The sequence below is a fragment of the Eulemur rufifrons genome, chromosome 6, assembly GCF_041146395.1.
Source record: "Eulemur rufifrons isolate Redbay chromosome 6, OSU_ERuf_1, whole genome shotgun sequence".
Taxonomy (NCBI): Eukaryota; Metazoa; Chordata; class Mammalia; order Primates; family Lemuridae; genus Eulemur; species Eulemur rufifrons.
The window spans coordinates 52,538,144-52,563,971 of NC_090988.1; the positions used below are offsets into that span (position 1 = coordinate 52,538,144).

The 25,828-nt window shown below is 40.4% G+C and overlaps 1 protein-coding gene across 1 annotated transcript in view; it reads right to left on the reverse strand.

Moving 5' to 3' along the window:
- RNF169 (ring finger protein 169) overlaps positions 1-18,044 on the reverse strand; it is a 78,448-nt gene extending 60,404 nt beyond the window's left edge. The window contains exon 1 of the mRNA XM_069469247.1: positions 17,543-18,044. Within this exon, the coding sequence (XP_069325348.1) occupies positions 17,543-18,044 (502 nt within the window). The remainder of the gene's footprint in view (positions 1-17,542) is intronic.
- Between the last annotated feature and the right edge of the window lie 7,784 nt (positions 18,045-25,828).

The following is a 25,828-nucleotide window of genomic DNA, read 5'->3' on the forward strand; positions in this document are numbered from 1 at the left end:
AAAAGAAAGCCATTGCTGGAAAAGGAACCACGTGAGCAAAGGCAGAAATGAGTATGCTGTGTCAGATACAGTGGGATAGGGTAGAGAGCAGTGGGAGGTAATGCTAGAGAGATGAGATGAAAGCAGTTTATGAGAGGGCCTAATGCCAATGCCTAGTACTAGAGCCTGAGGGTAATTCTAGAGACAAAAGAATTACTTATATATTCCTAAGTCTGAATGGTATGGAAGAGGCATGAAACTCTTCTCTAAGATTTATCTAAAAATGGTAACAAGGATGGCACAGAGTTGAGGGCAGGGCAAACAGTTATTTACCTAACGTAGTAATAAAGACGTAAGGTCTTTATTAAGGCCAGGAGCTCCTGCCTTAATCCTAGCACTGTGGGAGCCCATTTGAGACCAGCCTGAGCAAGACCCTGTCTCTACGAAAAATAGAAGAAATTAGCCAGGCGTGGTGGTGCACACCTGTAGTCCCAGCTACGCAGGAGGCTGAGGCAGGAGGATCACTTGAGCCCAGGAGCCCAAGGCTGCAGTGAGCTATGTTGATGCCACTGGACTCCAGCCTCGAACGACAGAGTAAGACTCTGCCAAAAAAAAAAAAAAAAAAACCCCAAAAAAGACAAGGTAATAAGAATGAAAGAAGAATGAAGCTATAAATAGGCCTAAATAATAAAAAACTGGAAAAACTAGGGAGGATAAAGTAGAGGATAACCAGAGGATAAAGTAGTCTCTAAAGGAACTAAAATGGTAATAGGACAGAAATAAAGAAGCTAATGAAGAGATCCTACTTGGGTCTTATCTATACTGAAGTTCTGATAAGAAAGGACACTGAAGTAGAGATGTCTTGTGAGCAGCTGCATATAGCACTGGAATTAAGGTAAGAGGGTTAAACCTATATATGTTGAGGGTTTCATTTAGAAATGTTACCAAAAGCTGTAAGAGTAGAGATGCTTGAACGAGGCCTCCAAAGGAATAATCAAAGAAAAGCGAAAGAGGACCACACACAGAATTTTAGGGGCTTACAAGTCAGGTAAGGGAAGATTAAAAAAACAGAAAAGAAGGCAACACAAGAGAAAGAGCCAACACAATTTAAAAAGAAAAAAAAAGCAATACTGTTTATCAACTATGGCATGGCAGAGCAATCAAATCAATTTGGTTAGAAGGAAGTCCTTACTTCATTTGAAGATATAAACAGTCACCATAGATTAGGAGGTTAAAGAGGGAATGAGCAGAGAAGAGGACAAAAGTAGAGAACATTCCACTGAGAGAGTAGAGAAAAGGGATATGATAATAAGAATATGCATGATCCAAGTCCTAAAGAAATTTACAATCTAACAAGAAAAGGAAAAACATACTTGGGTGAAGCAATTGTAAAATGTCAAAGAGTTATAAAACCAAATACCTAAGTCCTGCACAGAACAGCAAGAGGTGGAGGTATACAAGAGCAAAAGAAAGACAACAAGTCAAAGTACATCTTCTACAACTAAACATACGTTCAGTGCAGAGATACATCGGAAACAAGAGGCCAGTATCCATATTAATCTCAAATTTACCTGCTTACACTACCCACTAAACTTTGAATAAACAAGGTCAAATGGAATATGTGAAAGGAGAAATTTTAATTTAAGCACACCATTTAGAAGTTGGAAGGCAGAAATATGAAGAGTGAACCATAAATGTGTTCTAATACCAAACTAAAGTGTTTTCCATTTTATCTACTATTTTCCGGTTTACTCTTTCTGATTCTCCAAGAGCACAGATGATAGCCAAGTACCAACCGTCTTAAACTCACTTACCCACTTGCCCAAAACAAGTAACAATTTACAGGGTGCAATATAAAAAGTATTTAGGTGGGAAGAAGAGGAAGTACACAGAGAAAAAGTTAAAAGCTAATAAAATTTAAGATCAAAGTTTAAGGCTGCTTACTTGAGTACCATACTTAACACCACTGAATAGTACCATGGTACATTTCACTGTTTTTAAACTATCCTTTGGCAAATAACTAATCAAATTAACATGTCACAGCCCACATAACAAGAACTTATAAAATGCTTGTAAATGTTGACCTAATAATTTAATTTCTAGGAATCTATCTCAGAAAGTCATCTGAAATATTTTTAAAAATTACATAAAAATATTTCATTGCAACACTGTTCATAATTGCAAAACAAAAACCAAGAATAATCTAAATGTCCAATACTGAGGGAACAGTTAGTATAATTACAGGTAGTCCATACAATGTACTATTTTTCAGCCATTAAAATTATATATTTTTTTAATACCATGAGATGTTGTTTTAATAAGATGGGAAACTAGGTTAAATGAAAGATGCAAGTCACCAAATTAAATATGCCTTATAATCTCAAACGTGAAAAAAACATTAAACACAGAAATGGCAATAACATGCTGGAAAAAGAAAGTGATATCACAGAACTCGCAAATGGGAAAAAGAAAATATTAGTGATAACATATCAAGTTACCATATATAAATGTGTAAGAAGGATGGAAACAGTCACCAAAGATTAGTAGGTTAAAGAAGGAATGAGCAGTGAAGAAGAAAGGAAGTGCTGTGGGAAGAGAAAATACACAAAGAAAAGACATGAGACCCTTTCCCCAATGCATTTATAGTGTAGTTTATTAGCTAAGGCTAATTCATAAAAAGTTTAAAAATAGATTTAAATAACTACGGAGATGATGTCAGATGCAATGTCACAAAACAAACAATTGCCAAACGAATCTTACAAACAAACGCTGCAGTAAGAGTCCATTAGGAGAAAGAGAACGGGGCTGGGAAGGAGAGTCAGTGCTTTCAGAAGATGAGATGAAGCTGGATCTGGCCTGCTGACTGTAGTTTGCCAACTCCTGGGTTAGAGAAAGACAAATTAAGACAGTCAAGAACAATAGGATTTGCAAAAAGAGGTGTCAGACAAGAGTAGAGTCAAAGCAAATAAGGTTCTTCCTTGAATCCAGAAATAGCCCAAACAACAAGTCTGTTGTTCATCAACCTACAATGGATCCCCACGGTCAAAGCAACAAGAGGCACCTGATAAAGGAGGACACAGAATCAAACACAGGTATAGGCATGCTGCTGAGATGAAGGCCTTGGACCACAAGACCTTTTATCCTAGGCAGACCAAGACCAGGTAGTTGTCCCCACTACTACATCTACCTACCATAGTACAAAATCCTTCGGACTTAATTACTGTCCTGTTTGAGGCAAAGAATTATTCAAATAGTCCACAAGGTAGAATGATACCAAAATTAGAAAGAATGCAGGATTTGGAAACAGACAGACCTGCATTCAAATCTACCACCTACCAGTGTTTATCTTAGCTAAAGATATCTAAGATATCTAAGCCTGTTTCTTCATCCATGAAATGGGAGTAACACCTACCTCAACAGAGTTGCTTACCTCATCTAATCCTCTGGTACCATTTGGTACAAATTCTGTGTACATTCAATGGTAGCCCAACTGGCCTCCCTGTCTCTCAGACTCTTTGTCTTTCATCTTCCTCCAACATTGCTTCCCTAGTTCTTTATAAAGGAGACCTGATCCTGTCACCCTCCCTCTTAACAATTTTTATTGGCTTCCCACTGCCCTCCAAGGTTTATAAACAGGACCCAATCTACCACTCCAGCCACATCATCTACCATTCCTTATATTCCTTTCCTCTCTAGCCTTTGCACATCTCACCGTTCCTAGATATGTCACACGCTGTCTCCACCAGGACTTTACATATGCCACTTCCTCTTCCCGGAATGATTTTTCTCTTTCTCACTGTATGACGATTTCCTACTCATACTTCAAAACTCTGTTCACTGCCCTCTCCTTCGCAAAGTTTTCCCACTAACCCAGAGAAAATTACCTTTCTTGCAGGCTCTCACAACATTCTGCACTTATCTTAATTGCAGTAGCATTTGTTACCTGTGTTATAATTACTTGACTCTGCCTGACTCCCTAAACTTGAAGATAGGGATGATCTTTAGGTAAGTATATATATCTCAGTGTCAGTGGCATTAAAAAAAATTGTTGAATGAACCAATGAGAAAGAATGCTTTAATGCCAGTACCATTTCACACTATGGTCTTTTAAAGAATTTGCTTTCTGAAGGGAGTTGTATTTAATAAAACTTTTCTTTACTGTTATGGCAAAAGTAAACTTTAATAAAGTCAAAGTCTCATCATTGACTCCAAATTAATGGAGTTAAATCTTTTGAGGCTTTATTATAATAGTTTTACATAACTAAACACTAGAAAATTACAAAAAAAAACTGCAAAACAGAAGGAAAGGAAAATAAGTCCACTGCTATTTAGAAAAATAAAAACAAAAATTGGATATAAGATGTCTTCAAACCAAAAAAAAAAAAAAGATGTCTTCAGGCTTAAAAATTTAATTGTACATATATGTGAAGAGAAAGACTGGCTTGATAGCAATTCATGCAAAAAATAAAAAAGAACAATTCTGTTGCCTGCAAATTCAGTATGAGTAAGGCCAATACAACCTTTGGCAGCATTAATAAGAATTTAGCACTCAGAGAGAAAGACAGTTAAGTCACATTACACTTTGCACTGGTCAGGCATTACTTAAAGTATCAGGTTCAGTTCTGAGTGGCATATATAAAGATGACCAGAATGGTAAAGGAATCACGACATATAAAGAAAAACTTCTTTTAGGAGTTTTTTAGGCATCTTTTTCCTTCATTAAACATTTACTGAGTGTCTAATACCTTCTGGGTGCCACATTAACTGCTGAATACAAAAAGACATAATCCCTGACCTCAAAGAGCTCAGTGTAGTGCCAGAGACAGACACACAAAGAACTGAAATCCAGTGAAATGAGGGATGCACAAGTTCAAGTGCTGGCACAAAGAAAGGAATAATAAAATCCTATTTGAGTAAGAAAAAATTTTACAGAGCACTTATGTTTCACTTGGGTCTTAAAAGATGAGTAAAGTTTTTCCAGGTAGATAAGAAGGAAGAGTATTCCAGGCAGAATAATCCTGGGTGAAAAATGTCAGAAAAGTTTCAAAATGCATACTGTATTCCAAGAACTCTAAGTAGTGTACTACGACTAGAACTTGGGGGAAGGGAAGAAAAGGACCCAAGAGATGAATCTGAGAAGTTTAACTAAAAACTTAGAAATAATCATGGTCTTAACATAACCTGAATACTAAAACTAGGAAAGCAGATTTGGATTCACCAAAAAAGAAAACTTTCACAGAACTGAGAACCCAGATATAAAACCATCCTCATATAGCCATCTAATCTTTGACAAAGCAGACAAAAACATACACTGGGGAAAAGAATCCTTATTCAATAAATGGTGCTGGGAAAACTGGATAGCCACATGTCAAAGACTGAAACAGGATCCGCAACTCTCACCTCTCACAAAAATCAACTCACGATGGTTAACAGACCGAAACGTAAGGCATGAAACTATAAGCATTCTAGAAGAAAATGTTGGAAAAACTCTTATAGACATCGGCCTAGGGAAAGAATTTATGAAGATCCAAAAGGCAATCACAGCAACAACAAAAATAAATAAATGGGGCCTGATCAAATTAAAAAGCTTCTGCACAGCCAAGGAAACTATCATGAGAGCAAATAGACAACCTACAGAATGGGAGAAAATATATGCATGTTACACATCCGATAAAGGGCTGATAACTAGAATCTATATAGAACTCAGGAAAATCAGCAAGAAAAAAATCAAACAGCCCTATCAAAAAGTGGGCAAAGGACATGAACAGAACTTTTCAAAAGAAGACAGACTAATGGCTAACAAACATATGAAAAAATGCTCAACGTCTCTAATCATCAGGGAAATGCAAATCAAAACCACAGTGAGATATCACTTATTCCCAGTGAGAATGGCCTTTATCAAAAAGTCCCGGCCGGGCGCGGTGGCTCACGCCTGTAATCCTAGCACTCTGGGAGGCCGAGGCGGGTGGATTGCTCAAGGTCAGGAGTTCGAGACCAGCCTGAGCGAGACCCCGTCTCTACTAAAAAAAATAGAAAGACATTATATGGACACCTAAAAATCTATATAGAAAAAATTAGCCGGGCATAGTGGCGCATGCCTGTAGTCCCAGCTACTCGGGAGGCTGAGGCAGTAGGATCGCTTGAGCCCAGGAGTTTGAGGTTGCTGTGAGCTAAGCTGACGCCACGGCACTCACTCTAGCCTGGGCAACAAAGTGAGACTCTGTCTCAACAAAAAAAAAAAAAAAAAAAAAAAAAAGTCCCAAAACAATAAATGTTGGTGTGGATGCAGAGAGAGGGGAATACTCATACACTGCTGGTGGGACTGCAAACTAGTACAACCTCTGTGGAAAGCAACATGGAGATACTGCAAAGAGATAGAAGTAGAACTACCATTTAATCCAGCAATCCCATTACTGGGCATTTACCCAAAAGACATTCTATAAAAAAGACATCTGCACTCGAATGTTTATAGCAGCACAATTCACAATTGCAAAGATGTGCAAACAACCCAAGTGCCTATCAATACATTAGTGGATTAATAAAATGTGGTGTATGTATACCATGGAGTTCTACTCAGCCACAAAAAACAATGGTGATATAGCACCTCTTTTATTATCCTGGATAGAGCTGGAACCCATTCTAAGGGAAGTATCCGAAGAATGGAAAAATAAGCACCACATGTACTCACCATCAAATTGGTATTAACTGAACAACACTTAAGTGCACATACAGTAAACTTTCAAATTAAAATTGTCCAAAATAGAGAGCAATGAGTACAAAGTCACCAGAATGAGAGAAGTACCCCTATTCATGTATAGGATCAATACCTCAACTGGTGTCAGATCTCATCTTCCCTCACCTCTTCGTTGACTTAGCTCATTCAGTTTTCTCTGCTGTCTCTGGCGCCATCAATCCCTCTCTGCTATGATAATACACAAATCTAACATACAAACATGACTTGACATCACCTATCTTAAAAAGAAAACACTCTTGAGCTCTTGTCCCCGCTGCAGGTACTGACCCATTTCTCTGCCCCCTTTACAGCAAATTCCTCCAAAGAGTTATCTATGTATTCACTGCTTCCGTTTTCTCACTTCTAATTCTCACTTCAACCCATTCTATTAGGTCCTTTGCTTTTTTTGTCCCACCACTCTACAAACTGCTTGCTTGCTTATTTATTCATTTATGAATGAATGAGACAGAGTCTCACTGTGTCACCCAGGCTGGAATGCATAGCTCACTCTAACTTGGAACTCCTGGGCTCAAGCGATCCTCTAGCCTCAGACTTCTGAGTAGCTGGGACTACAGGCACAAACCACCACACCAGGATGGTTTTTAACTTTTTCTGCAGAGACAGGGTCTCACCAGGTTGCCCAGACTGGTCTTGAACTCCTGGCCTTAAGCGATCCTCCCGCCTGGGCCACCCAAAGTGCTGGAATTACAGGTGTAAGCCACAGCACTCAGCCCAAAACAGCTCTTAATAAAGTCTTCAACAAAGACCTCCAAGGGACTCTGGGGTAGACATACAGTACAGGCACAAAAGAGTTCAAATGGATGAATATAATCTGATAAACAGAATCTTTATTAGCCTAAGAATTAAAGATCTTTAAAATCAAAACAGCTAATATAATACTTGCCTTACTAAAGTTATCAATCTGGGATAAATTGGCTCAGCTTTAGCATACAACTATCTTCACAGTAATACGATCCATTCCCTCCAGAAAACATGAAAAAACAATGAGATATTGAAATCTGGCCACCTTGCATTATCTTCATCAGAATGACTAACGAGCAAATATGATTCTTTGCTTTCTTATCTCCACAATAATTGTCTAACACTGCAATCTAATCTTCTAAAATAGACTGAGGTACCTTTATTAAGTATAAAAGATAATTTTTCCTTCGATGTTTCTCCTTTTTACATTTTTGTTCTCTTCTAGCCCATCCTTTCAGAGAGAACCCAGTTCAATGCCTTACACATAGTAGTAACTCTGTAAATGTCTAACAAGTAAACTAAAAAACCTAGCACATAGGACATATTACAAAATAAATTCCATAAATGCTAATTCTCCCTTCTTTAAAACTACCCCACCTTTAAGGAACAGTGCACAAATCTAGTAATTCCCTCATATTCCACATGAACAAGTTTATCTATTTCTTTCTGTCCAAAATACCTGCATTTTAAGGAAACCATGAGAATAAGAGACCTGAAGAGAATATTGAATTTCAGATACTACAGGACATATGTGAGTGATATCCTGAAGCAATAAACCCTTTCTAGTCTCTAAAATCAAAACACTGAAGTGACTCAACATAAATCTGACCCTACATACCAGAGGAAAGTAAAACCACTTCTTTATCCTGGATAGAGCTGGAGCCCATTCTACTAAGTGAGGTATCACAATGGAAAAACAAGCACTACGTGTACGCACCATCAAATTGGTATTAACTGATCAACATATATGTGCACATATAGTAGTAACATTTATCAGGTGTCGGGCAGGTGGGGGGGGTAGGGAGGATGGGTTTATTCACATCTAATGGGTGCACCATCTGGGGGATGGACATCCTTGAAGCTCTGACTCGGGTGGGGCAAAGGCAATATATGAAACCTAAACACTTGTACTCCCATAATATGCTGAAATTAAAAAAAAAATTTTCTTTTACTAATCCTTATAATTAAAAAACTATATATTTTTGCAAAGAAAAAAGTCTGGCAAGAAATAAACAATAGCTGTCTCTGAAGGGAGACAAACAATAATATATAATGTTTTACTTTTTTCATTGTGCTTTTCTTTATTGTTGTTTTTCTATAGCAAATTCCAAATGACTAGCAAGCCTCTAAATCTGGGCCTTGCTCTCTAGAAATCCATACAGCACACGTACTGTCATAACAAGCTTCTTAACGTTCTTTCACAAACGTTGTCTTATTCATCTTTGTAGCCCCAGCACCTGGCAGAATGCTTGGCACACAATATGTGATATGTGCTCCATAAATGTACACAAAATGAATGACTGCATATAACAGCTAATATTTATTAGGTATTAACATTTGTTCTCTATAAGCACTTTGCAGGTATCATCTCATTTAATCCTCACAACTCTAAATATAGCTTCCTTTCATTATCAATTCCATGAAAGAACAGTCTATATTAGCTGTTTTATTTCTTCCTTTCTCACTCCTTAACCTACTGAAATGACTATTTTGGTGTACCTTTTTTATTTATGTAAATGGCACGAAATGATACATACCCTTTTGCAACTTTTTCACTTAATATTTTTCAAGATTTACCCCTGTTGATACATAAAGACCTAGTTCATTCACTGTAACAGCTGTAAAAACCAAAATTTATCCTTTTATCTCTTCTCCTTCCAAGGATAATTGCTAACTACCTTTTCCAGTCCCACAGTACTGTAATGAGCATACTTATGAGACACACACACGTTTCACTTGGGCAGACTCTTGTTAATAGAATCTCTGCATGGCAAGGAATATATCTCATATATCTCTTCAACTTTAATAGGTATGCCCAAACCACTCTCCAATGTGATTGTATACCAACTTATACTCCCCCAGCAGTACATAAGTTCCCATTAATTATAATTAATCAGTTATAAATTATAATCTGGTGGTATCTCATCATTGGTTTAATTTGCATTTCCCTGATTGCTAATGATGTTGAACATCATTCCAGATGTCTATTGTCCTTCCAGTTATCCATTTCTATGAAATGCCTATTCAAATCTCTCACAATTTTTCTAATAAGGCATATGTCCTAGTACTATGTAGTTCATATATTTTGGATATCAATCTTTTGTCAGTTATTCATTGCAAATACTTTCTCCTAGCCTGTGGTTTCTCTTCTTACCTTACCTGTTATCATTCTGCTTTTAGTTTTAATGTGGTCAATTGTCAATCTTTTCCATGCTTGTTTAAAAAGAATGTATATTCTCTAATTGGTAAGTGCATGGTTCTATGTATATGTAGATCAAGTTATACATTTTTTTTTGTTGCTTTTTTTGTTGTTAATTCTTGCTAGAGCCTCATGAGTCTTAAATCTAAAGATTCAAGACTTGTTATTAATTCAGAAAAATTCTCAAGTCATCCTCTCTTCCAATTCCACGTCTCCTTCATTTTATCTATTTTTCTCCTGGAATTACTATTAGATGTTCGATCTTCTTGATCTGTCCTTTTCATTTTCCTTCACCTCTTTCGTATTTTCCTTTATTTTAACTTACTGTTTGGCATTCTCAGGAATTTCCTTATATCTATCTCCCATTTCACTGATTTTCTCTTCATCTGCGTAAACTATTTTTTGTTAGTTTTTTTCTTTTAACAGATATAGGGAGTCCTAGCTGAATTCTATTACATGTATGTATATATTGTATGGTGGTCTGTGTAAACTATTAACTTACTTACTGAGCTTTTTAACCTAACTATATTTTTCATTATGTTTAGTTCTTTTTTAAATGTGCCTGTTTCATAAAGTCTCATTCATTTCTTTGGATGTCAATTAATTCTTTAACGTCTTTAGTCACTTACAATATGCTAATTTAAATTACCTTTCAAACTGTCATTCTATTATCCCAGTTCTTGGAACTATAATCCTCCTGCTTTTTATATCTGCTGACTCTCATTTTTGGTAGAAAACTATTTCTTCATGTGTTCTCATTTTTAATTGTAAGTTCATCTTCAATTGGGCTCATTTCTTTTGCAAGAATCCCTTGTGGTCCGAAGTACAGTAGTACCTCTCAGAGTCTAGTTTTTCCCTTCTCCAAGAGACTCAGGGTTATCACTAGTTTGGAACCAGTTTTTATACTAATTTCTCAGCATGGGAATACCTGAGCCTTATAATACAAACTCAGATCCCAAATGTGAACAAGGTATAGATCTTGTGCTTCAATTTCTTAGGGAAAAATTTTTTTCCATTTCCTCTTTGCATAGAGCCCAAGTAAAATCAAGACAAGATTTCTTGTTATCTCCTGTGTCAGAGGGAAGATTTTTTTTCTGGCCTACCCTTTCACCTAGAATGCAGCGCATCAAGAATCTCAGCTTTATGCAAAATTCTTCATTCTGGTTCCTTTTTGCACATGGTTAAAACTCAATCTGCTAAGAATAGAAAACCAGAAACAACCTGTCAACCCACTCCTTCACCCTGCTCCAGGGCAACATAGCATGGGCTTAAGGGCTTACAGTTTTAGTTTTTAGTTCCATTTTTCTTTCTGGAACCTGGAGATTTTCTTGTCTTTCCTGCACGTTCAAGAACATATTTAAGGCCAGGTATGGTGGCTCACGCTTGTAAACTCAGCACTTTAGGAGGCTGAGGCAGGAGGACTGCCTGAGCTCAGGAGCTTGAGGTTGCAGTGAGCTATGATAATGCCACCGCACTCTAGCCTAGGTGACAGAGCAAGATCATGTCTCAAAAAAAATAAAAAAGCATTTTAAAAAGTTGTTGTTCTTTTTATCCAGCTTTTCTGGATATTTGTAGCAGAGGAGTTTTCAGCTGATTTTAGTTAGCCATCTTATTAAAAAGAGAATTTGGGCTCTCCAGTGCATTTGCTACATATCCTCAAGGGAGTGATCACTCTAAAGTGCAAAGATGAATTCCTCTTTGCAACTCTTCAGTGGATCCTCACTCCTTAGTATGGCACGCAAAGTCCACTATCATCCAGCAACTGCCCATTTCTGCAATTCCACATCCTTTCAGTGTCCCATGTACACTCCATTCTCTAACCACTCCTATTTACAATCCCCAGAACTCTCCTTGTTTCATGCTCCTATGCCTTTAAATGTACTGATTTACCTCTCTCATCTTTATTCTGCACTCATCCACCCAATGAATACTCATGGTTACATGTCAGTCTTCCACTGAAGCCATTCCAGACCCAACCAAACTAGGTTCTCTTCTTCCTGAAAACAGCTAACATTTATTGAGCTCGTTACATGCCAAGCATTGTAACAGCTCATTAGTTTTTAACAACCACCTTATAATATTGTCACCTATTACTATCCCCATTTTCCAAATGAAGAAACTAAGAGTGCTCAATAACACAGAGCTATAAACAGCAGAGCTAGAATTTGAACCCAGGTAGTCTATCTTCAGATCCTCCTCTATTAACCTGCTCTATTAATATATACCATATTGCCTTCTATAACTATACCTTGCCTAACGGCTATTATTACATTTATTTTACCACATTTCAACTGCATGTTTACATACCAATCTTCTCAACTACAGTTTGAGACAGAATCATGCTTTACCCCTATTTGTAGTTCCAGGGCCCAGTACAGAGAAGATTCTCAAATGGTTACTAAATTAATGAACAACTGAAAGTAACATCCCCACAGCCAATACTTTAGTCCAGCCCCTTCATCTCTTGGCTGAACTACTAAAATAATTCCCTAACTGGACTCCCTTCCTCTAGTTTCTACTCCCATCTTCCCTCCTCCAACCAGTATGTATTGTCTTTATAAATTACATTATGACCATACATTTCACTATTTAAAAATTTGTAAGAGCTCCACACTGTCTATAGGATAAAGTCCAAAGTTCTCTTAGCCTGACAATACAATGCCCTTCATGATCTGCCATCTGCAGTCTCTTCTCTACTCCTTCCTTACTCCACTCCCACCTCCTGTTTTACTTCTTGCCAGTTAATATCCCAAGCACCTTCTTGGATATTCCAAGCACCTGCATGCCTTTGTACATGCAGGCTCTTCTGCCTGGAATGAACATACCCTCCTCCCTCACCTAGTGAATTCCTACTTTTTTCAATATACAGTTCAAATGCCTTCCTCAGGTTTCCTCCAGATTCCTAAACTGTTAGCATTAAGCATTTACCTCACGTAACACTTTGTATTGTTATTTGAGTGTGTTTCCCCAACCACACTGTGGAGTCTTAAAGAATAACGACCATGTCTTACTCACCGTTTTTTATTGTATCGTCTTGCACAGAGTGTGCCCAAAAAAATGCTCATTGAATTAGTGGAATAAAATCTGACAAACATAACCTACATCATGTATTCAAGCAAACTCAGATATAAGTGAATTCAAGGTGGGCAATTCTTCTAAGATTAACTGGAAATTAGACGAGGAGGGAGTAGAAATATGAAAGAATAAACACCTCCCCAATTCCTGCTGCTCAATCCTGAATTCTATAGTCTGGAGCTGTTCCCTCAATGATAGTTAATGTTCGGTTGTTAGAATGCATGGTGAGGTAATCTCACCAAGAGTTTTAAAAAACACATAAGCAAAAGGCAAATGTTTCCTGCATTGGTATAACACATAAGGACACTCTCAAATTCTGGAATATATGTCATTAAGGATAATGGGATGAGTCATTTTATACATTTTAAAACAAATCCCACAGACAAGGGAAATTCCTGTCCTTTTACACTATAATCACATGGTCTCATTATTTATTAGTCTTAAATATAATTTAGGCTACACACACAGCAAACACTGTCTGACAACTACTTGTTTTTCACAGAAAGAGGAAATTTTTTGAATATATAAATGTTAACCCTAAGTGATCAGGGAAGTTGAGATGGGATAAAGACAAGGGATAAATGAGGCAGCATGCAATGTCTTTTATCTATTCAATTTTCAAAATGCACTTTTAACACCACAAATTTAAAAAAATTTAAACTGTTAATTTAAAAGATTCATTTGCCTTTGTCTAGCTTTTCTCTTCAATCATTACCCATGGTAGAAGAAAAAGAACTGTCCTAAAAAGTAAAATGTTCTTAGTTTCTTTTTTTTTTTTATTTATTTTTTATTTTTTTTGAGACAGACTCTCATCTTTTGCCCAGGCTAGAGTGCCATGACGTCAGCCTAGCTCACAGCAACCTCAACCTCCTGGGCTCAAAGCAATCCTCCTGCCTCAGCCTCCCGAGTAGCTGGGACTATAGGCATGTGCCACCATCCCCAGCTAATTTTTTCTATATATATTTTTTTAGCTGTCCATATAATTTCTTTCTATTTTTAGTAGAGGTGGGGTCTCACTCTTGCTCAGGCTGGTCTCGAACTCCTGAGCTCAAACAATCCACCCGCCTCAGCCTCCCAGAGTGCTAGGATTACAGGCGTGAGCCACTGCGCCCAGCCCTAAAGGTCTTAGTTTCAAGTTCATAGGCTGTATAATTTAGAATAATCATCCTTGATTTCAAATCAAAAGACAAAATGAATTTTTAAAATTCTTAAGAGGCTTAATTTGTCACAGGATTTGAGGGGAAAAATTGAAGCTTAAGAGTAGCTTTAAGGTATAGTTCTAAATCTACCTATGTACACCTGTGTGGTAAATATGCTTTTTAAATCAATAGACCAGGACTGTCTCTAAATTTAGAATATAAGCTCCATGAGAGAGGGATCTTTAATATTTCATTCACTGGTGTTTCCCAAGGACCTAGAACAGTGCTTGGTACAGAATGGGCATTCATTACATAATTCCTGAATATTGCTGAAGATGGTCCAAATATTAAATATGTCAGTATATATAATGAGCTGCAGATCCTCAAAGAACATGAAGCTGAAGTCTGAATTCATCTTGAAATGATCACTGACATAGCCTTCATTGGGTTTCACAAATCAACAAGAACTGATATTATATCGAAAAGCAAACTAACAGTGCATGTAAGAATTAAATAAAACATTTACACAGGAGTCATTAAGGTTCTGAACCTTAAAGCATACCAAGAAGCTGGCAAAAAACAAAAAAAAGTCACCAGTGCAACCAAAATTTTCAACAAGCACAAACTCTTACACTTTTTTCATAGACAAAGCAATTCCAAAATAGAGACTGGACTTTAACAAAATTTAAAAAAGAGATGGAATTTCACTTAAACACCAGTGCATTTACTACAAAATTTTATTTCCAGTATTATATAGCTGGCCCGACATTTCCTTTATCAATTGACCTAACTATGCCAAAAGAATACCACTAAGCAATATACTTCTGAATATTCCTAAAATAGCTAATTCTGTTGGTGTTTCCCACTCATAAGAGCAGAATATAAATATTTATAAAACTGGTATTTTCAGTTTTCTCTCTCAAAAGCCATCATGAGCATTTCACTGTGAATTAGGCTGTTTCTTTCAGCCCTTGTTTACTACTATTCATTCATGTAAACTTTTAACTCTCTGTTCTGTGCCTCAGTTTTCTCTTCTCATCTACAGAAAGATGTGAATTAAAACAATGATTCTTAGCCTTTTTTTTTTTTTTTTTTGCAACCAACCCTTTGAAAATCTGGTGAAAGCTATGTGATCTCTCCATAAAAATACACATACACATTTATATAATGATTTTATAAACAATTATTTATAATAGCAAAAGATAGGAAACAACCAAAATGTCCACCAATAGATGGTTAAGTAAATTATGTTATATCCATTCAATGAAAATACATATAACATAAGAAGAATGAAGAAATTTTCAATGTACTGATATGGAAAGACCTCCCTCATGTAATGTTAAACAAAAAAATCAGTTACAGGACAGTGTATGTAATAGACAACATTTTGTATGAAAAGGGCAAAAGTAAATACACTTGAATTTTCATGCAGATGCACAAACTGTGGAAGAATAAACAAGAATCTTTGGTGGGAGTGGGAAACTTTTCACTACATACTTTCTTATAGTTTCATTTAAATCATGTGAATGTACTGCCAATTAAAATTTTAAATTAAGAAATACTGTACATAACTGCAAGAGGTTCAGACAACCCATTGAAGCTATAATTTCCGAGCCCTAGTTCAGTAATATTTTTCTACACTTCTAAAATTCTTTAGCTGAATAAGCATGTAACTGTATACTCAATGATCCAACAAGAATATTTAGGAAAAATATTTTTCATTATGATCCTCACACAAACATACGAAGTAACTAGTGGGTACTAAGTGACTCTGTAATGGATCCTAATTTGTAACCTCACTTTAGATAATTTTCCTTAAGCAATGGATACACTTTATAACAAAAATTTCTTCAAGGCAAAAAAGTTTGCACAAATCACCAAGCCATAATCCTTCTCATAGTTCAAATTTCAGACACGACATTTCACAGTGGACTCCAAGCTTAGGAAAGCAAAATAAAAATCTCTATTGTATTTGACCATATAATCAACAGCACTATTAGGGCGACCACAGAAATACTTATAATTTGACCATATTCTCAGAATTTGAAGCAAATTAAATAGCATATGAGATCAACACGTGGTATCCACAGATTGGATGATATTTGAGAACACCTTCATCCTTGATTTGAGAAGAAATCAGGTGGAACTGGGTTTTCATCCTTAGGCAAGTTACTTAACCTCCCTGGACCTCAGTTTCATCTATAAAATGAAAATAAAAATACCTATCTCATAGGGATGTTGTGAGTAACAAGAAACACAGAAAGTAGGATGCGGGTCCCCTCAACTCCAGAAACAAAAGGAAGGTATCCTAGGACAATGACAGGTTTCTCTGACTGCTTGAATCAAAACAGACTGCACCCTGGAACCTGTAGTTTCTAGGGACTGCACTTTCATACACAAGCAATGCCTCCTTTCCCGAATAACACATGCCAGAATTCCCAACATAAAAGATGCAAATATCTGGCTTTTCCTGATTTATGTGTCTTGAAAATCTCCGCCTATGTAAGCATTTTTTATCAATGTTATGTTCACTGGGTGTGTCCCAAAAAGAGTCCTAAGTTATAACGCAGTCATGTTTTGTGTTTTAAATAGGGCATTTTCTATCTCAGACCAGAACCAAGGAGTGGCAGGCTGCTAGTGGTAAGAAAGCAAGGCAAAGAAGTTCAAGTCAAAAGTCCTGCAACATTTAATTGCCATGATGATAGTAGGAAACAGTGTCAAGGAGATAGAAGCAGCCCCTGCCAACCAATCTTTGTTTCCAAAACTTTTAAAGTCAACCCAGCTTTTTTGTCGGGCACTACTGGAGCTTATTATTAGTACTATTATAAATATAAATCGTTGTCATTTATTGCTTCCTAATTATGTGCCAGGCTCTGTGCTCACCATGCATTTTTCAAGATTTTATTAAAAGAACTGCTGCACATGTGAGCTCATTCTCCCAATCCACTCTGCTCTCAGGCCTGAAAAGCTCCCTCTACACCCTCAAATTCAACCTGTCCCCTAAACTCCGGATCCTTCACTCCCCTCAATGACACATTCGGGCCCAAAAGCCACATCTCCCCAAGCAATACGACCCCAAGCTCTTTATCCAACACTAAACCAAGCACTTCTCTGATCCTCCAGAGCCCCTCCCCCTCCACACACCAATTCCAACCTGCCCCTAACTTGTTCCAAGAATTGTTTCCCTCCAAACTTCTGACTTACGTAAGGCGCGGGGTCCCCTCACTGCCCCTCCAAATCTAACGTGCCTGTACTCCCTCCTGAAGTTCAAAATTTAGAAACACACACTGCACCTGGGCAGAGCCCGGGTTGCAACCCAACGAGAACTCTCCACACCCGCTCGAGGAGGGCCTGGGACTCTCCACCCCCTAACCAGGCCCAGCTGTGGCGCGCTCGGCCTCGGTCCGACCCCAAGCGGAGGAGGGGAAGCTCTACCTGGCTCCGCAGGCGCGGCGCGCGGCTCCTGCTCCGGCCTGGGCCCCGCAGCGGCCGCACCCCCGTCCCGGCGCGGGCGGCAGCGCTCGGGCTGGCTCCGGCGGATGCGTTCGCCCAGCACCTCCGCGTCGGCCTGGCTGTCGTCGCGGGCCCGACGGCGGGCCCAAGCCGGGCCTCGGGCGCGGCAGCGCGGGCAACCCGGGCTGGCCGCGTCGGAGGCGCGTTGGGCACAGCCTCGGCACAGCGAGTGGCCGCACGGCAGGGCCGCCGCTTCCCCCGGGGGCTCCAGGCACCCGGCGCAGCCTGACACCTCCGGCCGCGGCGGTGGCGGCGGCTGCAGCAAAGGCGGCGGCAATACCAACAGCGCGGGCCCAGAGGCCGCGCCCTGAGTCCCAGTCTTAGCTGCCGCCATCTCGTCACAGCGGCCTCGCCGGCCCCGCCGACTCAGAGCTGCCGCCGCCGCCGCAGAAGAGGCCCGAGTACTCGGACCTGCCGCCGCCATCTTGTTTCCCGTTTGAAGGGAGAGTCCGTTGCGAGGGAGAAGAGTAGAGGGCGGGGCGGGGCGCGGCGGGCAGTGGTCTCTACATATTCATGAGGGGGCGGGACTCCAGTGAGCCCAGAGGCGGTTCTCCCCGGACCTGGTTGGCGGGAAGGCACAATTCATTAATATTTATTAGTTATTATTTATATATCCGGTCATCAGCCTCGCCCTCCAGTGTCTGCAGTTTCCTCTTACTGAAGCAAAGAAGGCTGAGCACTGAGGGGATTTATTTAGAAATTTTGAGCGATATTAAACTTTAATTACGAAGTAACTACACTTATTTATCCTGCAATACCTTGATAAGTGAAGCCAAAGTGAATGGGGAACATGTGAATTATCCAGAAACCTGCCTTAGTGTTTCATTTAATGTGAGGGCCCGGTCGGTGTAGCTGTTGTGCCCGAAACCAGGCCTACCGTAGTAACTACCTGCCACAAGTAACAGCAGCCTCTTGTTAGTCCTCATCTCCTCATCCTCTCATCCTCTCTCTATCCCTCCATGAAACGCCTCTCTTGGCTGGCAAAACCACACTTTTCTGTTTATTTCCCAGCCCGTTAGCCCCATCTCAGACTCCTTCCTTGAGCTGTCCACCGTGTCTGGGGCGGTAATGTAAGGGTTCCTCTAGGCTCAGGCCTCAGCACCCTTCTCACTCTGCTGCTCACCTGCTCCAGCTCACACTTTCTTCCCTGTGAAACTCCAGATTGATGTCTGCAGCCCAGACTTCCTGCGTCCAGCCCTTCATCCTCAACTGCCTGATGGAAACATCCTCCTGGATGTCTGCATTCCTCATGTACAAAACTAATGTCACTGTCTTCTCCCTCCTTTCAAATCAGCTCTTCTTCTTTCCCTCATTCTATTAAAGGTACCATCCTTCCAGGTCCTCAAGCCCCAAACTTAGTCATCTTTAATTTTTCCCTCATCTCCCACGTCCTGTCAGTGACTTAGTCCTGCCAATTCTCCCACCAAAATGACTATTTTCCCACCTATTTCCTCCTCTTTGTCCCGTTCCTACTGCCCAATTCAGGTCTCATCATCTCTCCCCTGGATTATTGGGGCTACTATGGATTCAGTGTCTCCCTTCCCACATCCTCTCTTCCTCTAATCCATCCTCCACAGCTCTTAGAGTTGCCTCCCAAAGGCCAGCTCTGACCATGTCATTCCTGCCCGGGCCAGGGTGAGGTGCTCAGACTTTGACGCCAGACCACTTTCAGGATGTAGAGGGTACGGGAGAAAAATGGGCTCCCCTCAGATGGAGATAAGATTCTGCTACAGCAATTCTCCCACTCATTGCTTCTTTGCCCTAAGGTAGATTTGGAGCAGGAAGGCATTAAATAAGTGGCATTTCCTACTAGGAATCTTTATAGAAAAGCATCAGTTTTGTAAAAAGAGCAAAATCAAAAAAGCAACATAATAGAAGGCATCAGAAGCCCTGAGTTTCGATGAGATTGCCCAGAGCTAGTGGTAAACCAATCCAAGGTAAAGTGATTGGTCAAAGTCAGAGAGCAGGAAAAAAAAAAAAGGAAGTGGATTCCCAAGATGAGAACCAGATGGCTAAAGGACAGTCAAGAATTGAAGAAGGGTCAATGAATAATTGAAACAAAGACTTGTGTGCACAAAAGCCCAGACAGTCAGAATCCTGCCAGACACAGAAGTCTGGCCTTGGCTGGTCTGACCTTTACCCATGAGTCTTCTCCACTTTCCTCCCCACCTGAGGTTCTTGAGGACATTTTGCCCAGATTCTGACAAGGGAGACCTCTGCTCCAGAGATCAAACCAACCACCCTTAGAAATGGGGCCGTTTGTGCTGGCTGTTCACTCTTGATGGGTTGAGCCTCTTAATCTGAATGGCCTGTTCATTGTTGAAGGACGTGGGCCACAGAAGCCTAGCGTGCTTTCTTGGATACAAATAAAAACTTACTTTTGTAGAGGGAGAAAGCAAGAGGTCTGAGTAGCATTGGACCAGAAGCCAGAAGATCTGGGATTGGTCCTGGCCCCTTCTAACTCTCTGTGATATCAAACATCTAACTTCTTTCTGGGCCTCAATTTCCCCTCCTTTAAAACAAGGGTATTGGAATTCAGCAGTTCTCAGCCTAGAATGCATCTCAGAAACACCTGTATGTGTGTGTGTGTGTGTGTGTGTGTGTGTACCTGTGCCTGTGAAGGTCCCACCTCAGATCTACTGAACCCAAAAACTCAGGTGGGGGATGCCAGGATGTATATTGTTGTTGTTGTTGTTGTTGCTGCTGTTGTTGTTGAGATGGGATCTTGCTCTGTCACCTAGGCTGGAGTGCAGTGGCATGATCATAGTTCACTGCGGCCTCAAACTCCTGGACTCAAGTGATCCTCCCGCCTCAGCCTCCCCAGTAGCTAGGATTATAGGCACAAGCCACCACTCCTGGCAGGATGCATAATTTTTTAATACCATAAGAATTCTAATGAATACTCCTAGATAAGACGACTGCAATAGATAAGTTCAAAGATCTGCTTCAACTCTAACATCATAGAAGTCCGGCTCCCAATCTCCAGTCTCTTCTCTCTTCTATGCTATTGCCAAAGCAATCTTGCTAAGCGGTGACAGAAAGCAAGGCAAACCTGAGAAATCTGGAGAGTTATTCACTATGTAGGAAGGTGATGGAGCTGTGGATGATTCTAAAGTTTCAAGCCTCGCACCTCGGATTGTAATGACAACTGACAAAACCAGAATAACTAGGAAAGAGAACCAGTCTGAAAAAAGAGGAGGAATTGGGCATAGTGGACATTTTGTTTTATTTAGTTACTACCAGCATCCAAACCTCCTTGCTATTTGTGGGAATGCCCCATTCTGTGCAGTATTGATGAAACTAGGGGAGCTGAAGCATGGGAGCGGGGGGATGGTCTTCTCCTTGCCCTCTAGCAGCCAGGTCATGACATATGCCTAGGCTTAACCACCTGGCCACTCCTCTCTGAACTTGGAATCTTCAGCAAGTGACATGAAAACACAGAGACAATTTCAGAATTATTCATAGCAACAGAGACAGTAGGTGTCCAACAGCAGCAGGTTCCTGATGGGGGCTGGAGGTGAGGGCTGGTGTCCCTACCATGGTGACAGGAGCCATGCCAGATTGTTCCTGAGGCACGAACTTTGTTGTAGTGCCTGTGCCTGGCCTTCCTAGTTTATAGCCCATGCTCCATATCTGACTCTCCAGCCTTCCTATCAACTCTTTCTATACTTTCAGCAAATTACTTTAAAAACAAACAAACAAACAAAAAAAAACGCTGTTGTTTGCATCAAAGTACTCTCACCAAGATATTGGTTTGTTGTTTTTGAAGTGTCACCTGAAAATGATTGTCAAGGGTGCTTTGTAGGTTATAAAATGATACAGGTAGCTTAGGACAACAGCCTACACCAGAGCAAGCCTGAATAGCATATGTTGGTTTTATCTAAGCCCCCACCTGTACTACAGGCCACCAAGGGAAGAGGGACTCACACACTTTAATGCAGGATGCCAACTGGATAAACGGCAGTGCAGCCACAGGTACCAATGTTTCCTCTCCAGCTGCTTTTGCTCTGCTACTCCTGCCATACTTTCTGAGGATTGCATTGCTGCCAAAATTCCCTGCCATCCTTCTCATAATGCCTCTACCCATATAGCTCTCCATGGCCGTGTACAACCACTAAGCCTCATCACTCCTCACACACAACACTGCAAACCTTCCCACTTCCCTCAGCTGCTGGCTCCAGCTTCTCCTTGCTGGACTGAAAGACACAGATGTGAACAAGGCCATTCAACCTAGTTCCAAGTGGAAACAAAGCTGTTTCTTCCTGTGGGCCCAAGAACCCCTTCTTGCCAGCCCAGGTGCTACTGAGTCCATCCTGAGAAGCACACATCTAGGAAGGAAAAGCATCAGTCAGTCCCTCAGACCACACCAGTGCCACCTGTCCTTTACCCTCCTCATATCTTGGGGTGGCAACTTCCTCCTGTGCTTTCTTCCTCCCTCAAGCCAGATTTCTGCTCAAGATTTGGCCCTTCCCTTTTGCTTTAAAGATTCTTGCTACATTCTTACTATCTTTCCTCTTCAGTTCCTCCCCTTTTGTTTTAAACGAAGAAGTAGCTCTTTTTGCAAATCTAATCCCTCTGCCTGTGTTTTTCATGTCAGCTTCCCAGTCTCCTCCAGACCCTTTCCAAACACCCTAGGAATACAGATAAGACTTGGTTCTTGCCCCTTCAAGGTCACAGCCTAAAAGAGAGGTAAAGGTAGAAATAAGTAATTATAACAGAAAACAAAAGAATTATAGTAGAATTACAAGTGCTATAACAGACACACACAGGGTGCTGTGGAAGCAGAGAGCAAAAGTGGGAGGGAGTTGAGGGGGGTTGGAGAAGAGGGGACTCTGTTTTGAAGGATGAGGAGGAGTTCCCCAGGCATTCCAAGGCAAGGCATTCCAGGCAGAGAGAAAATAAAAGCTGAGGAACAAACATATAAAAAGTTCAGGATCAGGCCAGGTGCGGTGGCTCATGCCTATAATCCTAGCACTTTGAGAGGCTGAGGTGGGAGGATCGCTTGAGGCCAGGAGTTAGTGACCAGCCTGAGCAAGAGCGAGATCACCCCATCTCTACAAAAAACAGAAAAATTAGCTGGGCGTGGTGGCACACACCTGCAGTCCCAGCATACTCAGGAGGCTGAGGCAAGAGAGTCATTTGAACCTAGGAGTTTGAGGTTGCAGTGAGCTATGATGACACCACAGCACTTTAGCCCTGTCTCTAAATACATACATACATACATACATACATACATACATAAAAGCTCAGGATCTGTGTGGGACTGACAAAGAATTTGATGTGGCTAGAACATTGGGTTGGAGATGAGGCTAGAAACTTGGAGAAGAAAAGAAACTAGAATTTATTGAGCAACTACCATGTGCCAGGTGCCACGCTGAGTGATAATGTACCTCTCTCATTTAAACCTGAAGTGACCCTGTGAGGTGGGTATATTGTTATCTACATTTTACAAAGGAATACTCTCAGGATCTTGGGGGACCACTGAAAGATTTACTGTTTGGACCAAGGGAGCATTACATATGGATTTGTGTTTTATAAGCATAACTCTCAGTCCTATTATCAGTGAGGAATGAAAACCACCTAGACAGACTTCATCCCACCCAACACAGTTATCACGGGAGAAAGTATTGTGCAGCTAACATTCATGCATTCAGCAAATATCTATTGAACACCTACTATGTGGCAGGATAATATACCTGCTGAGACTTCAGCAGTGAGGAAGGCAAGGTCTTTAATGTTTATCAAGTTTCAAAGTACTCATTGTCAGAAAAAAAATTCTATTTAGCAAACAAGCACATTGGTGGTGCAAAAGAGTTCTTTAAATTTCCCCTACAGATACTTCTAAATCCACTTAGAATTGGCACCTGTTCTCACTCGCGCTCCGCACCACCCTCCCCTCCCTCAGTCTTTCTTTCTGTCTTCTCTTCACTCAGAGCCCGATTCTTCTTCCTCTACGCTCTGGCCCAAGGTTCCAAACAAGCAATTCCCTCTTTGATTTAGTTGTGTGTGCGTGTGTATGTGTGTGTGTGTGTTTTAACTTTGACAAGTAAAATTCTATACATTTATGGTGTATAGTTGTTCTTTTTTTTTTTTTTTTTAAGTGGATAGAGGTGGCTTTAAGAAGTCCTGTAGGTTCAAGATAAGAGAATAAGGAGGAAAAATGGGCAAATAACCCTACCCATCCCCATTTCAGAGCAAAACATCTAAAAGACAAACTTTTCTCAGTGTTCACTGTTTATAGTATAAATCATATTTTTTTTATTCTCACAGAGTCTGTGTATTTTCTCAATGTCACCAAAGGAACCCTTCTACTACCTTCTCTTTATCTGGACCAAGTCCCCCAGAAGGGGTGGGAGAACAAAAATTCCATTTTGTCATATATAAATAGATGGATAGTTACATTGAGCAGAAAGAAGGGTTTGCCTCAGAAGGGGGCCCTCTGATGGGAGCAGAAGAAAAAGTCAGGGGAGCTACAAAATAGTCTCTTAGAGACTGACTTTGTCTAGTTTGGAAAGAAACAGGTAAGTGATGGGTTCGGGGGGAGGCTGAGAACAGCATGATCTCCCAAGTTCCTTTGTACTGAAGGAAGAAAGGATTCTATACCAATCTATCAGTGATCAGTGAGGAGTCTGATTCTGTTCTAGAATGGTACTAGAGTTGTTTTCTAGGCTCTGCTTTCCCATCCCTGGGAAAAGCCTGAAGCCAAGTCTCCTGGGACTGTGATGTCGCCGAGCCACCACCAGGGGGCAAACTGAGACTACCTGGTGGTGTCCACCCAGTTGCCATGGACCCAAACTCCAGAAAGTCAGAGGTAGAACTGGCTTTAGAAATCATCTAAGGCTTCCGATCAAACCTCTTTGTTTATGGAAAAGAAAAACAAAGTCCAAAGAGAGGAAATAATCTGTGAAAGACACCATGAGTTAATGGTAAAGTAGAAACTAGAAACCAAGTCTTCTGATTACTCCAGTTCTATACACATTCTACCACACCAAGCTTTCTCCTGTCTCATATTTAATTCTACAATAAACTGGTGCTTAATGATATCTTTTCTATGAAAAGGACTTGTCTCCCCAGTTAAATTGTAATAACTTGGGGCAAGGGACCACATACCAACATTGTACATCTTTTCTTCGGTTACCTAGCACATTGTCCTGCCGGCTGCCTGTGGCCAATACAAGATGGCGGATTTCAACAAATGGTGTAAAACTGCTATGTGGCTGGTCCAGCAATGGTTCCTGACAACACAGAGATGAAAATATGCCATCTCTGCCCTCAAGGAGCTCACTATTTAGGGAGGAAGACAGATATGTCAACAATTATAATTCAGGAGACTAACATTTCATAGTGGTATAGACAAAGCGATATGGAAGCACAGAAGTGACCAACTACATAGAAGGGATACAGAAACTGGGCCTAAAGGAAGAATGAGAACTCAGCAAAGAAGGGGAATAGGACCTCCAGATAGAAGAGCAGAGTAGGTCAACACATAAAGACTTGAATACATGATGCGTTAGGTGAAAATGATTGGTTCCGAGTAGCTATAGCACAGTATATATAAGGAACTGGACTGGGGACAGAGGAAGAGGAGTAAATAAGACTAAAAAGGAAGTTTGAGGTCAGCTGTAAAGTTGCTGTTCATTCATCAGTCATTCAACAAACATTGAGTACTCCCATGTGCCAGGTAGCACTATTATTGACAATGATGGTGATGGGATGATAATAAAAGTGAACATAGTAGTAATAATGATGAAAATACTAATATGCTTGAATTCCAAGGATTTGGAGTCTTGAGTTGAGGGTTTACTCCTCACATGAATTGGATAATACAGATAAGTATTCTATCCTCCACTTATTTTCATTCATTTTTTAAAAATTGGCTGAACATGGTGGCTCACACCTGTAATCCCAGAACTTTGGGAGGCCAAGGCCAGGAGATCACTTGAGGCCAAGAGTTCAAGACCAGCCTGGGCAACATAGTGAGACCCTGTCTCTACAAAAAAATTTTAAAAAAATTAGCCAGGCATGGTGGCACACGCCTGTAATCTCAGCTACTTGGGAGGCTAAGGTAGGAGGATCCCTTGAGCCCAGAAGTTTGATGCTTCAGTGAGCTATGATTGTACCACTGCACTCCAGCCCAGGCAACAGAGTGAGACCCTGTCTCTAAAAAAAAAAAAATTCACTTTCCATGCCAGTAGTGCTCCCACAACC